At 40.6% G+C, this 14,320-nt stretch overlaps 1 protein-coding gene across 1 annotated transcript in view; it reads left to right on the forward strand.

The window, feature by feature from the left end:
• LOC142760277 (calpain-8-like) overlaps positions 1–13,476 on the forward strand; it is a 56,385-nt gene extending 42,909 nt beyond the window's left edge. The window contains exons 11-21 of the mRNA XM_075863378.1: positions 296–307; positions 891–1,102; positions 2,021–2,057; positions 5,168–5,233; positions 5,657–5,714; positions 6,943–7,007; positions 7,876–7,944; positions 8,625–8,703; positions 10,848–10,964; positions 11,850–11,908; positions 12,000–13,476. Coding sequence (XP_075719493.1) covers positions 296–307; positions 891–1,102; positions 2,021–2,057; positions 5,168–5,233; positions 5,657–5,714; positions 6,943–7,007; positions 7,876–7,944; positions 8,625–8,703; positions 10,848–10,964; positions 11,850–11,908; positions 12,000–12,023 — 798 coding nt within the window. The 3' untranslated portion in view covers positions 12,024–13,476. The remainder of the gene's footprint in view (positions 1–295; positions 308–890; positions 1,103–2,020; positions 2,058–5,167; positions 5,234–5,656; positions 5,715–6,942; positions 7,008–7,875; positions 7,945–8,624; positions 8,704–10,847; positions 10,965–11,849; positions 11,909–11,999) is intronic.
• The last annotated feature ends 844 nt before the right edge of the window (positions 13,477–14,320 follow it).

Raw genomic sequence — 14,320 nt, forward strand, 5'->3', positions numbered from 1 at the left:
GCACTGGGGATTGGCTGAGGACATCTCTCTTACACACAACAGTTCACAATGCTCCTCCCAAGTGTCCTTTTCAGCTGGATACAAAAAACAAGATACAACCCCCAATCTTTGGTTTTGGGAACTGTATAGTGGAAGTTTTTAGTGCCTACTAGTTTATTCCTTTATGGGCATCTTCTAGATTACTTTCTTTAAAGCGACTCTTTCTCAAGACAGTAGAGCTTTAAAATACACATGTAAACAATGTTAACAAATGTCATATGAATTTTCTAAAAAAAAGTATATTTCTGTTTTGCAGGTTCCTAAAGAGGTATGATGATTTCCATCACTTTAGTTTTGACGCTGGGTCATTTCTGGTAACTCACTGGTGACAGACTTTTACGTTATTTTTTTTTACTACGTCACTAATAAAATGTGTTTTAATGGATGAACATTATTCAGTTTGTCAGAATTCTACCTAGATACAATCCGATTAGTTTGAGAGATAGTCCATGTCCATACTCTAGCAGTATATCTCCAACTATAAACATTATTAGTTCTCTACATGCAAACATCTGTGCTGAATAGTACATCTTTATAGGGGTAGAAGCTCAATTTTTCTGATACAGAGCTCCAAATCTACTGCTTACCTTCATGTAGAGTTAAATGATAAAATTCTGTCTGTCCTCAGCCACCACAAGGATTTATACAACTTTCATTGAACTCAATAATAAATCCGTCTTCAGTGAGCCCCTCAGCTCCCCCAAGTGGTGGCTGCGGGCAGTCAGATATTTATCACATAGTTTTAGAGCTGTGTAAAGGAAAGTAGGGAATACTGGGATTTTTAGATTGAAAAATGGGGGTCCGACCTCTATAAATATATAGACTGGCAAGCTTTTTGTCTGTCCCTGCAGTTGCAGAACCAAACAGACGTCCATCTCAACAAAGAGTTTTTCCAGAAGACGCCATCGGCTGGTCGCTCCGACACTTTCATTAACATGCGGGAAGTGTCTAAACGGATGAAGTTACCGGTTGGAGATTATCTGATTGTACCGTGCACTTTTGAGCCCTTTAAAGCTGGAGACTTCTGTCTGCGCATCTTCTCTGAGAAAGCTGCCAAATCTCTGTACGTATGGAGACTGCACGAGGCCTGTTACTTTCCAGGTTCACATTAGAAACATTTTTTGTTTGCAAATATGGAGTTTCAAAACTTTTTTATTTTATATAGGGAAAAACATTTCCGGCAATAATTCAATTTTATTTCTCCTATTTGGTTCTCTATTATTAACACATTTATATAACTAGACTCTTAGGCCCTCCGTACGCATTGGACAGAAATCTCTTCTTCCACTGCCATAAAGGATGCACTCTTGGATTTTCTGATTATGCAGGTTTATTTCAATAAGGAGAGAAGGATAAGCAGCTGCCATACACATACAGTGCCACTTATCTACTGGGGCATATTTAATTCCATCATAGCCGATTCCTCTCTCTCTCCTGATGACAGATATCGGGACTATCGGCCTGCATCCACACAGATCCTCCAAACCTCAGTGGATCCAGCAAACTTTAAACTAATGTTTACAGCCAGCTTTAAAGAGTAATTCCATCCAAAGCTGAAAACTTTGTTTTGACTATGGCTCCCTATGACCACCCAACCTAATTTTATTCTCATGGTCTAAGGGTTAAATTAATTTTTATCTGTTATCCTAAATTACAGTTTTCCAATAGAGACAAGAGGATTATTGCCCCTGGTCCTCCAGGTCAGGACCTAATCATAGCTTATAAAGGCAGAGTTGGTGTAGTTTTCTCCATTAATGTGCATATCATGTAAGGCTGGATTCACGCATGCAGTTTTTCTGCATTTTTTCGTGCTAAACTCCGGAGTTTTCAAAAAAAGCTGGACATAGGAGTCTATCCCTAATGGATGATCAGGATCTCACTGGAGACCATTGTGTGTCTACAGGATACTAAATTGGTACTGAGATTTGTATTGGACAAAGCAATGAACAAACTTCATTATTTTATATTTTGTTACTACCAGGGAAGTTGGTGACGTGGCGAAAGCCGATCCCTATGAGGTAAGATATTAAATTATTCGTCAATAACAGAGTGGGTTGCTGATTGTGGGACTCCCCCTCCATTACCTTAATGTGGGCATATGAGAAGGTCTTGACTGAACCAGACAATGCCTTTAAAGAGGACATGTCAGCTCTCCTGCGTGGTATAGTATAGAAGAGCTGTCATCTCTCCTGTGTGGTGTAGTATAGAGGATCTGTCAGCTCTCCTGCGTGGTATAGTATAGAAGAGCTGTCATCTCTCCTGTGCGGTGTAGTATAGAGGATCTGTAAGTTCTCCTGTGTGGAGTAGTATAGAGGATCTGTCATCTCTCCTGTGTGGTGTAGTATAGAGGATCTGTCAGTTCTCCTGTGTGGTGTAGTATAGAGAATCTGTCAGTTCTCCTGTGTGGTATAGTATAGAGGAGCTGTCAGCTCTCCTGTGTGGTGTAGTATAGAGGAGCTGTCAGCTCTCCTGTGTGGTGTAGTATAGAGGAGCTGTCAGCTCTCCTGTGTGGTGTAGTATAGAGGATCTGTCAGCTCTCCTGTGTGTTGTAGTATAGAGGATATGTCAGTTCTCCTGTGTGGTGTAGTATAGAGGATCTGTAAGTTCTCCTGTGTGGTGTAGTATAGAGGATCTGTCAGCTCTCCTGTGTGATGTAGTATAGAGAATCTGTCAGCTCTCCTGTGTGGTGTAGTATAGAGGATCTGTCAGCTCTCCTGTGTGATGTAGTATAGAGGATATGTCAGTTCTCCTGTGTGGTGTAGTATAGAGGATCTGTAAGTTCTCCTGTGTGGTGTAGTATAGAGGATCTGTCAGCTCTCCTGTGTGATGTAGTATAGAGGAGCTGTCAGCTCTCCTGTGTGGTGTAGTATAGAGGATCTGTCAGCTCTCCTGTGTGATGTAGTATAGAGGGTCTGTCAGCTCTCCTGTGTGGTGTAGTATAGAGGATCTGTCAGCTCTCCTGTGTGGTGTAGTATAGAGGAGCTGTCAGCTCTCCTGTGTGGTGTAGTATAGAGGATCTGTCAGCTCTCCTGTGTGGTGTAGTATAGAGGAGCTGTCAGGTCTCCTGTGTGGTGTAGTATAGAGGATCTGTCAACTCTCCTGTGTGGTGTAGTATAGAGGATCTGTCAGCTCTCCTGTGTGGTGTAGTATAGAGGAGCTGTCAGCTCTCCTGTGTGGTGTAGTATAGAGGACCTGTCAGCTCTCCTGTGTGGTGTAGTATAGAGGATCTGTCAGCTCTCCTGTGTGGTGTAGTATAGAGGAGCTGTCAGTTCTCCTGTGTTGTGTAGTATAGAGGATATGTCAGTTCTCCTGTGTGGTGTAGTATAGAGGATCTGTAAGTTCTCCTGTGTGGTGTAGTATAGAGGATCTGTCAGCTCTCCTGTGTGATGTAGTATAGAGGAGCTGTCAGCTCTCCTGTGTGGTGTAGTATAGAGGATCTGTCAGCTCTCCTGTGTGATGTAGTATAGAGGGTCTGTCAGCTCTCCTGTGTGATGTAGTATAGAGAATCTGTCAGCTCTCCTGTGTGGTGTAGTATAGAGGATCTGTCAGCTCTCCTGTGTGATGTAGTATAGAGGATATGTCAGTTCTCCTGTGTGGTGTAGTATAGAGGATCTGTAAGTTCTCCTGTGTGGTGTAGTATAGAGGATCTGTCAGCTCTCCTGTGTGATGTAGTATAGAGGAGCTGTCAGCTCTCCTGTGTGGTGTAGTATAGAGGATCTGTCAGCTCTCCTGTGTGATGTAGTATAGAGGGTCTGTCAGCTCTCCTGTGTGGTGTAGTATAGAGGATCTGTCAGCTCTCCTGTGTGGTGTAGTATAGAGGAGCTGTCAGCTCTCCTGTGTGGTGTAGTATAGAGGATCTGTCAGCTCTCCTGTGTGGTGTAGTATAGAGGAGCTGTCAGGTCTCCTGTGTGGTGTAGTATAGAGGATCTGTCAACTCTCCTGTGTGGTGTAGTATAGAGGATCTGTCAGCTCTCCTGTGTGGTGTAGTATAGAGGAGCTGTCAGCTCTCCTGTGTGGTGTAGTATAGAGGACCTGTCAGCTCTCCTGTGTGGTGTAGTATAGAGGATCTGTCAGCTCTCCTGTGTGGTGTAGTATAGAGGAGCTGTCAGTTCTCCTGTGTTGTGTAGTATAGAGGATCTGTCAGCTCTCCTGTGTGGTGTAGTATAGAGGATCTGTCAGTTCTCCTGTGTGATGTAGTATAGGGGATCTGTCAGCTCTCCTGTGTGGTGTAGTATAGAGGATTTCTCATCTCTCCTGTGTTGTGTAGTATAGAGGATCTGTCAGCTCTCCTGTGTGGTGTAGTATAGAGGAGCTGTCAGTTCTCCTGTGTTGTGTAGTATAGAGGATCTGTCAGCTCTCCTGTGTGATGTAGTATAGGGGATCTGTCAGCTCTCCTGTGTGGTGTAGTATAGAGGAGCTGTCAGCTCTCCTGTGTGGTGTAGTATAGAGCAGCTGTCAGCTCTCCTGTGTGGTGTAGTATAGAGGATCTGTCAGCTCTCCTGTGTGGTGTAGTATAGAGGAGCTGTCAGCTCTCCTGTGTGGTGTAGTATAGAGGATCTGTCAGTTCTCCTGTGTGATGTAGTATAGAGGAGCTGTCAGCTCTCCTGTGTGGTGTAGTATAGAGGAGCTGTCAGCTCTCCTGTGTGGTGTAGTATAGAGGATCTGTCAGTTCTCCTGTGTGGTGTAGTATAGAGGAGCTGTCAGCTCTCCTGTGTGGTGTAGTATAGAGGAGCTGTCGGCTCTCCTGTGTGGTGTAGTATAGAGGAGCTGTCAGCTCTCCTGTGTGGTGTAGTATAGAGGAGCTGTCCGTTTTCCTGAAATGTCTATTTTAGTAATTACTGGTATTCCACATGAAATAACAATTCTGGAACCCCTTTTTTTTTTTTAGCTACTCTGTTATTCTTGCTTGAAATGTTTGAGTAAATTAACAACTGGGAATTACCATTTCCCTTGTCAATGGGGTGTGACCCTACATAGTCTGACACTGTCGGATCAGTGCTGACGGTTTCAGGCAGTGTAGGGATACACCCTTTAGAAAAAATAAATAATGGTACTAATGGCTTTGACGTATATGTGGGTTTTTAACAATATCGCTATTTGGTGATCAGTTTTTCTGTTCTGTTTTCAGCCTCAGGTGTCAGAAAAGGACTTGACCAATGACTTCAAGAACATCTTCCATAAACTGGCAGGAGACGTAAGAAAATGTCCACAATTCCACTAATGTATAAGTAGTCCCTTTATGTTTGCAGATGCCTCTAGTCTATGATATTATTATTTGTCATTGCTACCTGTTAGTTGCCATTTTAAACTGTGGAGGGACTGATCGTAGTATTCTTTAATGGGAAGATTAACAGGAAGTCCATAAAACTTCCTGCTCCCATGATCACATCATTATCTCCAGTGCCGAGACCATTTTCCTCAATATTTGTTGTAAATGATATCAGCCACGTCTTATAATGCCACTGCACGATTCTAAGTTTCTGACTTTAAATTTACTGGCCCTTTAAGAGTTTACTTTTTTTAATACGTTGAATTTTTTTACTACGGAACGACAATTTTATGTTCTTCGGTTATTACTTATTTAGTGTATTATATATTCAGCAACTTTTATTTGCAGAAAGGTGAAATCACAGCAAAGGATCTTCAGACTATCCTAAACAAACTTTTAACAAAGAGTAAGTAAGGTTTTCAGTATTACAAATAACCTGGGCAGGGGCCGACTTGGGTAAATGGGGCATAAGGGCGATTTTTTTTTTCTAAATCACAAGTTATATATTGAAGTTGGCTCAGAACTCTATTGTCTTGTATGGTCTGCAGCGTAGTGATACTCTGCAGACCACCCATGTAGAACTGGTATCTGACCACTATATGGTATGGCGGTATTTTTGGTTATATTGCTCTATGTATAGTATATATCTACGTACACTTGTCCCAAACTAGTGGAGCGAGTATACGCCTGTCCCTGAATATGTTATTAGGTGTTTCTGTGTTTCGCTTCTATTTGCCTTCTTGTATTGAGGGTGTGGCTTATATATTCAAGGGAGTGGTACACAAAAATGTTCTCCCCTCCCCCTAAATCTTGATTCTTGCCCCAAAATCAAAGTCATGGTGTAATATGATTTTTACGAAGGTCACAGTCACATCATGTAAAGTAAAAGTGCATGGTGCTATATTTAATCTTGTCCATCATTCCAAGAGGTGTGGCCATACTTTCCGTGAACGGGTTTTGCACATCTTATATTAAGGGAGCTCTCAGTTTTGAGGGTGTTGTCAGGAGGAAGGGGAGCAGGACCTTAAAGAGGCTCTGTCACCACATTATAAGGGGCCTGTCTCCTTCTGACTCTTTTTTTGTGAGATTCCGGCAAGTGAAACCAAATCTCGTTTAGCTCCGTAATCTCGCGAGATTTGGTTTCACTTGCCGGAATCTCACAGAAAAGATTCAGAAGTGTCAGGATTCTGAGTACACATGACGTCCAGGCTGGATTTCATGTGTATTCATTATTAGGACACTGTAGTAATGTTAGGGCTTGTGTATTTAGCTGCACATAGTGATATATCTATATCGCTAGTGCAGTGTAAATGAATGGAGAGGAGTGCATGATGCCGATTGGTCAGCGTCATACACTCCTCTGTACAACGCCCACTTGGTCGAAAGTAAAAGTACGCCCACTTGGGCATTAAGAAAGCTCATTAGCATAAACCAAAATCGCTCCTAACGTTGTGAAAAAAGATCGTTTTTTTTAAATAAAAAGCATTACTGTCACCTACATTACAGCGCCCATCTCCTTATATAGGAGACAGGACACTTATAATGTGGTGACAGAGCCTCTATAAAATGTGGGTAAGTAGAGAGAATTATCTACAAGCATCAAGTATGAAGTCTTTTTTTTTGCTCTCTTTTAGGAACAGACTTGAAATCCAATGGGTTTAGCCTGGCTACATGCAGAGAAATGGTCTCCCTTATGGATGTATCCTTTAAATTACAGAAAATGGCAAAGCATATTGGAACTTCAAATATAGTGGTACACACACAGCAGGAGATAACCTTCAATATTGATAAAAGACAAACATAAGGAAAAGCAAAGTTTTTTTTTTATATTGTTCCAAATAAAAAAATCCACCAATCTATTGATTTGTGTATACAGCTCTTATGCAGACCAATGTGTCTAAATACAGACTACACATATGTGTAGTCTGATCCTGCAGTTATGTGTTACTCGTCTCTCTATCTCCTGTTCTTGAGAACCTACAGAAAGTAGACAAGGAGGCAGATGGAAGAAACAAACACATAACACATGCAGGTTCAGACTACATACAGGGTTTATTCGTAGTCTGTATCTATGGAAACACATAGGTTTACATCATAGCTGTATATACAGAACGGTAGGAAGATTTTAATCAAGACAATTGTTGATTTCTTTTTATCTTGGATGCACTTGAACAATGAAACATTTTTTTGCAAAAGTGTATGTACCCTTTAAATGTATGGCGATTTAATTTATTTGTTTTCAATATAAAGATCCAGATATACACAGTATGTGTGTGTATATATATATATATATATATATATATATATATATATATATTTATATAATTTATGCACTCTCCTGATAGTTATCATTACAACATGAAGCAAAATCGGGTAGTATGGGGACAATTGTACGCACCAGATAGCAGTAGGAAGGTTGTCAGGCAGTCGCAGCTTCCCGGCTCTCAAGGTAATATATGTATTATTTGTGTAAACCATTTATGATAAAATTCTATCTACTCCGCAAAAACTAATAAAAATATTAATATTAAAAAAAATTAATATATTCTTAACTAAAATCTGCCCAGATGGATGGGACCGGGACTCTGAGTCTTGTACAATTCAAAACACTCTGGATGAAGATACAAAAATATATGGTACAGTGAAGATGAACTCATCCATGGTTTATATAGAATGTAGGCAGCCATAGATATGTATACATATATATATATTTTTAATTTAGATTTTAATTAGAATTTTGTAAATGACAAAATATGGAATAAAATTACCAGTACAACTAGGAACAAGGATGCGCGCAAACATTCACACAGAATGCAAAAATACTGGTGATACATACTGACTGGCATAAAGAGAAAAGAAAAAAGAAGAAAGGAAAATATAGACTATGCCTATAGAAACAATAAGGCCCTGTTGATGAGTCCCCCAGCACTAGAGCCATAGGACGATGCAAAGATGTGACAATGTCATCTGACCCATGTACTAGATGTATAGGCCTTGGGTTTACCATTGTGGTATTAACCATGGACTCCCGTGGATAAACTAAGTCCTCACCTTTATATAGTAGGTTACCAGGCCTTTCTATGTATTACATCCCAGCCATAATTTCATTGGCCGGCATTTAATACTACATTTGGCCCTCCGCACCCATCAGCTGTTATTGTTTGGTGTTTCTGAAGCTTATCAATGATCAGCTGGTCACTGGGCTGCAATCTAGTAAAAGGGTTGGCGTTCCTGGGCATCTAAAAAGGTCCTGCGAATGGGGATTCAAATGTAGGGAGGTATGGTTTCACTAATTTTAAATTTCTACCTCCAATAGGAAATTTTCTTGAAAGCAGACAAGGATAAATCAGGAACCATGGACGCCCATGAAATGAGGGCAGCTTTGCAGAATGCAGGTGATTTTTTTTTTCTACTAATTTTATATTATAAAATTCCTTTAACCTGGCATCCCATACTGTGGCACAGAACTGATAATTTGCAGTGTTGCAATATTAGGAGTAGAAGAGGGCCACTTAGATGACCCCTGAATGAAAAGGGCTAAAAAATCTTATTGACCTCTAATTATTTTATCATCAAAGATGTTCGAGGCAATTCGGGTTAGGGTTCGTGTACGTTTTACAATTTGGAACATATTGGTTCCAGTTCAATACATTTTGTTCTTGCTCCAATGCATCTACAGCAAATAATCAAGCAACTTTGCAAATAGTCTTGAGTGAAGATTTCCTACTATTTTATGTCTATTGTTTCTACGCAGATCTATATGAAATTTCCACCTGTTTTTTATCTGTTATTTCTACGCAGGTCTATATGAAATTTCCACCTGTTTTTTATCTGTTATTTCTACTCAGGTCTATATGTCTCCATGGTTACAGACTACAAACAACCCTGTGTAGTCTGATCCAGCAGCCATGTGTAACTCCACTCCCTACGAAAGAACTGATGAAAGAAAGTAACACATGACTGCAGGATCAAACTACATAGCGTTTGTAGTTTGTAACTATGAAGACACATAGGTCTGCTTTCAAGCTGTAGACACAAAGCTATAATTTGTAGAGAAATCAGGAAGTAGGTTTTTAATTTCCCTGCAGCGTCACCACAGGGGAAGTTAAGCTTTACACAGTTCATTCAAATCAATAGGTTATCTGTGTAATACGGGACAGGGAAGGTTCTCTAGAGCGAGAGATGCTCTATGTAAAAGCTCTCCACTCTGACCAAGAGATGAGGATCCTGAACAGAAGACAACACCTTTAAAGGGGTTGGGATTGTCTCATCTCAACAACCCCTTTCCATATGGACATCATATGGGGGGGACCTGCCTATAGGAGACACAGCAGAGAACCGCTAAGAAGCAGCAGTTCTGGCACACCAATCACTTGAATGGCCACGTGTAGTGCTACATTTGACCTGTAGTAGCCGTTGCTGGAAAATGAGCAGCTAATGGAAAGTTTCCCTCCCGAACTGATGTCTCGGGTGGCTCTGATGAAACAACCCCTTTAATATGAGTATTCAATGTTAGCAAGTGGAACAGCAGCCACGGAGTGACATTACTGTACTTCAAATACAGAGATGTGTACAGTATTTGAGTTACTCAGGTTAAAACAGATTATGATTTGGTTTCCCTTTGTTATGACCAGCAGGTTGTCGACCCACTGGGCTACTCCACCGGTTTGGCTTTAGGCCACCTCTAAGGGCGTTATCTATGTGGCCTTCTTGGTCTTCACCCTTTAACCCCCCTTCAGGGTCCTGGTCTTCACTGCGGGGAGGCTACCAGGTCGCTAGCTCTTGAGGTGGTCCTGATGGAGTAGCTGCTGTTCCAGCGGACCAGGACACTACGGTGTAGCACATCGAGGGTACAGGCACTGGGAGGAGGTACTTTGGCAGATGGATGCAGACCACAGGATACAGTTCTTAATTGATAGGAAGCTTTAGGTTTGTTACAGACAGTTGGGTGGAGACTGGCAGCAGAAGACAGCGGGATGCAGACTGAAGGCAGACAACAGAACACAAACTGGTGGTTGGCTGCTGGAGACAAACTGGCAGCGGGCAGCTGGACGCAGTACAACAGTGAATATCTGGATACTGGCTGATAACAGAAAGCTGGGCACAGGCTGATAAAAGATAGATGGAAACTGGCTAATGACAGATAGCTGGATATAGGCTGATAACAGATAACTGGATACAAACTGATAACATATAACATATGGCAATAGTGCACTGGAATCAAAGGCACACAGGAAATTTTGCAGGACACAAATAGGTTGTTCCAATGTTGCTCAAGCACCCAGTGGATTGTGGAGGTGCCTTAAAAAGTCCTGGGGCAACAGGGACTAGATATGGGATTTTTGAATGGTGCGCGCTGGCCCTTAGAGAGGCGGCTAGAGCGTGCACATTAGAAACACATGGCCACGGGGCAGGAGAACAGCCGGCAGGGATTTCTGGCGGTACCGGAACCCGCAGCAAGGTATGCAGTTTCCTATAACTGCATACTATATATCTATAGAATGTTGTATTTACCTTATCTTACCTTCTATCCATCCAGGCTTCAGTCTGAACAACACTATCCAACAAAACATTGCCCAGCGCTACACAGACAGTGACCTCACTATCAACTTTGACTCTTTCATTTCGTGTATGATACGTTTGGAGACCTTATTCAGTAAGTACACTTCTACTACTCTACCACTTTTTTTTACATCTCGGGAGCCGATCAGTACAGATTATCTGACGCCTTAGACTCTGCCCATGAAGTAGGCCCCACCTTACGTTTGTAATTGCTATGTTTGTCTTCTGTAACAAACTAATGCAGGACAATGTGCACGTCTTACACATGTAGCACCCTCTGCAGCCTTGGCCATGTCTCTCCCTGGGTGTCCATCTCTGATTCCCACAGCACTGTGAGGGTCTTATTAAGGGGGTATTACCATTTTATAAAGTGTTGGCATATCGCTGGGATATTCCATCATTTTATTATCTAGGAACCGACGGATCCTGATATAGCGATTATGGCACTTAAGGGTGTAATAAAGTGTAGAGACCTCCTTTGACCCTATATTGGTGGCCCCTACAACGCAATCACAGGGTGAAAAGTTTCTGTGGCAGCTGAGGTTCGAACAAAGGCCCCTAGGGCTGCCATCAGTAAGTGCCTATCATTAAGTAAAAGTTCCTAAGTGAAGCAAAACCAAAAAATAAAGTTTAATAAAGTGAAGAAAAAAAATAATTCTACAGTGCTGCATGGTGAAAAGCGTAAAAAAAACCCTATGATGGAATTGTTTTGGTTTTTTTATGCACCATCCCTTTCAAAATTTAATAAGTTATATGTAGCCCAGATTGGTGCTATGTCAATGGAAAAAAAATAATTATGACTGTCCAAATGTGAGTAGTTAAAAACAAAAATTTTTTTAATGGGTTAAGAAGGCTCAAAAATGTGGTTTTATTGAAGGCAAATGTTGAGAATAATATAGGAAAATATTTACCTGTATTTATTTCTTAATTTTTTTAATGAATGAGTTTTTCATTAGTTAATGAATTTATTTCTTAACAGAAATGTTTAAACTTTTGGACAAGGATAACAGTGGAAAAATTGATTTCTCCTTACCAGAGGTACATCGATGATTTATTTTCTTAACAAAACCATCATAGCTCTAAACATGAATTTGTTCAGTACTGATCTGTATTGTTCTGTTCTTTTCAGTGGCTTTGTGCTACGCTGATCTAGAAGAGACGGCCACCAATCAGACTCATCATGAAATATTTCTCTAATTATATTAAATATTTTATTCTTTAAATATGAAAACCCTTTATAGGGTTATTCTGTTATATTAATGTTATTGCTATTAGTGCTGTGCTAAGAACTAATCAGGAGCTAAGCTTTTAGGAAAATTTCAGATAATTTAATATTTGGATAGTTCATGGGAGAAATGTTCAGGTTGAAATAAATAAAGATTTTAAAATAAAGTAGCCAAATGTCAATTATAATAATTCTGGCTGCCTGCAGCCACCACTAGGGGGAGCTTAGGTGCTTACTGAAGACAAATTTATTATTGAGTCCGATGGAATCTGTATGGAGAGAGCTCCCCAAGTGCTAACTTTAGGCGGCTAGTATTTCACTGTGTCAGTCTATGACTGTGTGAAGGAACACAAGGAATTTGGACTAAAATAGAACTCTGACACATTAAAATGGATTATGACATTTGTCCCCACAGAACTTCAGTCCTAAAAACAAAATAGCATTCCTAGCTGGAGGTACACTTTAAAAGGGGTTGTCCAGGCTTAGAAAACATGACTTATTTCTCAAAAAAACAGCTCCATATCGGTTTGTGGGTTGTATCTGGTATTGCAGATTAGCGCCATTGAAGAGAATGGGGCCAAGATGCAATACCATGCACAACCTGTGGACAAGTGTGGAGCTTTTTTTGGAAGAAAGCAACCATGTTTTTTTTAATTCTGGACAACTTTTTTAAGGCCACACTGCAGATCTCTCTCTGAGGCTTTATTGCCAGTATTTATGGCTCTAGTAGCCCCTGTAGGTATAGTGCTGTAGAACAACAGTTTTACCACTAAGGGGAGCTGTTTCATCAGATCTATTCTGAACACCACCGTTAAGGGGACACTTAATAATTTGGCCTTAAAAAAGTTAGTGAACAGGACAAAAGAAAAATAATGCTAGATACTGTGGTGCAAAATTTTAACCTGTAAGTATCACACCTACATCTGTGTCTGACTAATATATTCAGATTGTATATAATTAGATTGTAATCTCTATGGAGCAAGGATCACCCTGCTAATCAAGTAGTTAAAGGGGTTATCCAGGATTAGACAGAAGGTTCTACTTTTTTCCAGAAACAGTGCCACTCTTGTCAATGGTCAATAACTAGTATTGCAGCTCAGCCCTACTCACTTAAAACAGAACCTTTTTTCTCCTTCTGGATAACCCCTTTAAGTGCAGTGTGTCAATTGAGTTTATTTACCAGGGCAATGTTGTAGAGCACAGCACCAGTGTAACCCAAAAATAAGAGTAGCTATAACCCCACATACACTCAAAGCAAACCCATGCTCTTTATAGTGGAATATAATTGTGTGTTTCACATCATCATTATGAGGCAAAACTTAAAATGCTAAAAAAAAATCATGTAACTTAAGTAAAAAGTAAATTAAAGAAGTTTTTATTCACCGTCATAGTTTTCTTTATGTCTTCTCTTACTCAAGTTCCTTTGTCTTCAGTGTTTTTTCACGACAATATTGGCTATTCAATGGGTTGTCCCATCTATATGACTCGTTCTCTAAATGAGGTCCTGTCCATGATCTGTTTATCACCATACTGTAGGTCTGCAGCTACTGTGCCGTGCTGGAGATGTGCTGCCGATAACAATAAGAATTTCTACTGCAGAAACGATACGATCAGCTGATGAACGAGCTGATCTTTGCCCAGTTTACACAGAGCAATGGTTGGGAAAGAGCGAACATATGAACACTCTTTTGTCCGATCATCGGCCTGTGTATAAGGGCCTTTAAAGAGGCTCTGTCACCACATTATAAGTGCCCTATCTCCTACATAATGTGATTGGCGCTTTAATGTAGATAATAACACTGTTTTTTATTTTGAAAAACTATCATTTTTGAGGAAGTTATGAGAAATTTTAGATTTATGCTAATTAATTTCTTAATGCCCAACTGGGCGTTTTTTAACTTTTGAGCAAGTGGGCGTTGTAAAGAGAAGTGTATGACACTGACCAATCAGTGACCAATCAGTGACCAATGAGCGTCATACACTTCTCTCCATTCATACTCAGCACAGCGTGATCTTGCGAGATCACTGCTGTGCTGTCACATACACCCACAATAACTTTACTGAAGTGTCTTGACAGTAAATAGACATCACCTCCAGCCAGGACGCGATGTCTATTAACACTCCCGACACTTCGGTAAAGATTTTGTGGGCCTTAATCGCTGCACAGCAGTGATCTCGCGACATCACGCTATGAATGACAGCAGTAGCGTGATCTCGCGAGATCA

The sequence above is a fragment of the Rhinoderma darwinii genome, chromosome 4, assembly GCF_050947455.1.
Source record: "Rhinoderma darwinii isolate aRhiDar2 chromosome 4, aRhiDar2.hap1, whole genome shotgun sequence".
NCBI lineage: Eukaryota > Metazoa > Chordata > Amphibia > Anura > Rhinodermatidae > Rhinoderma > Rhinoderma darwinii.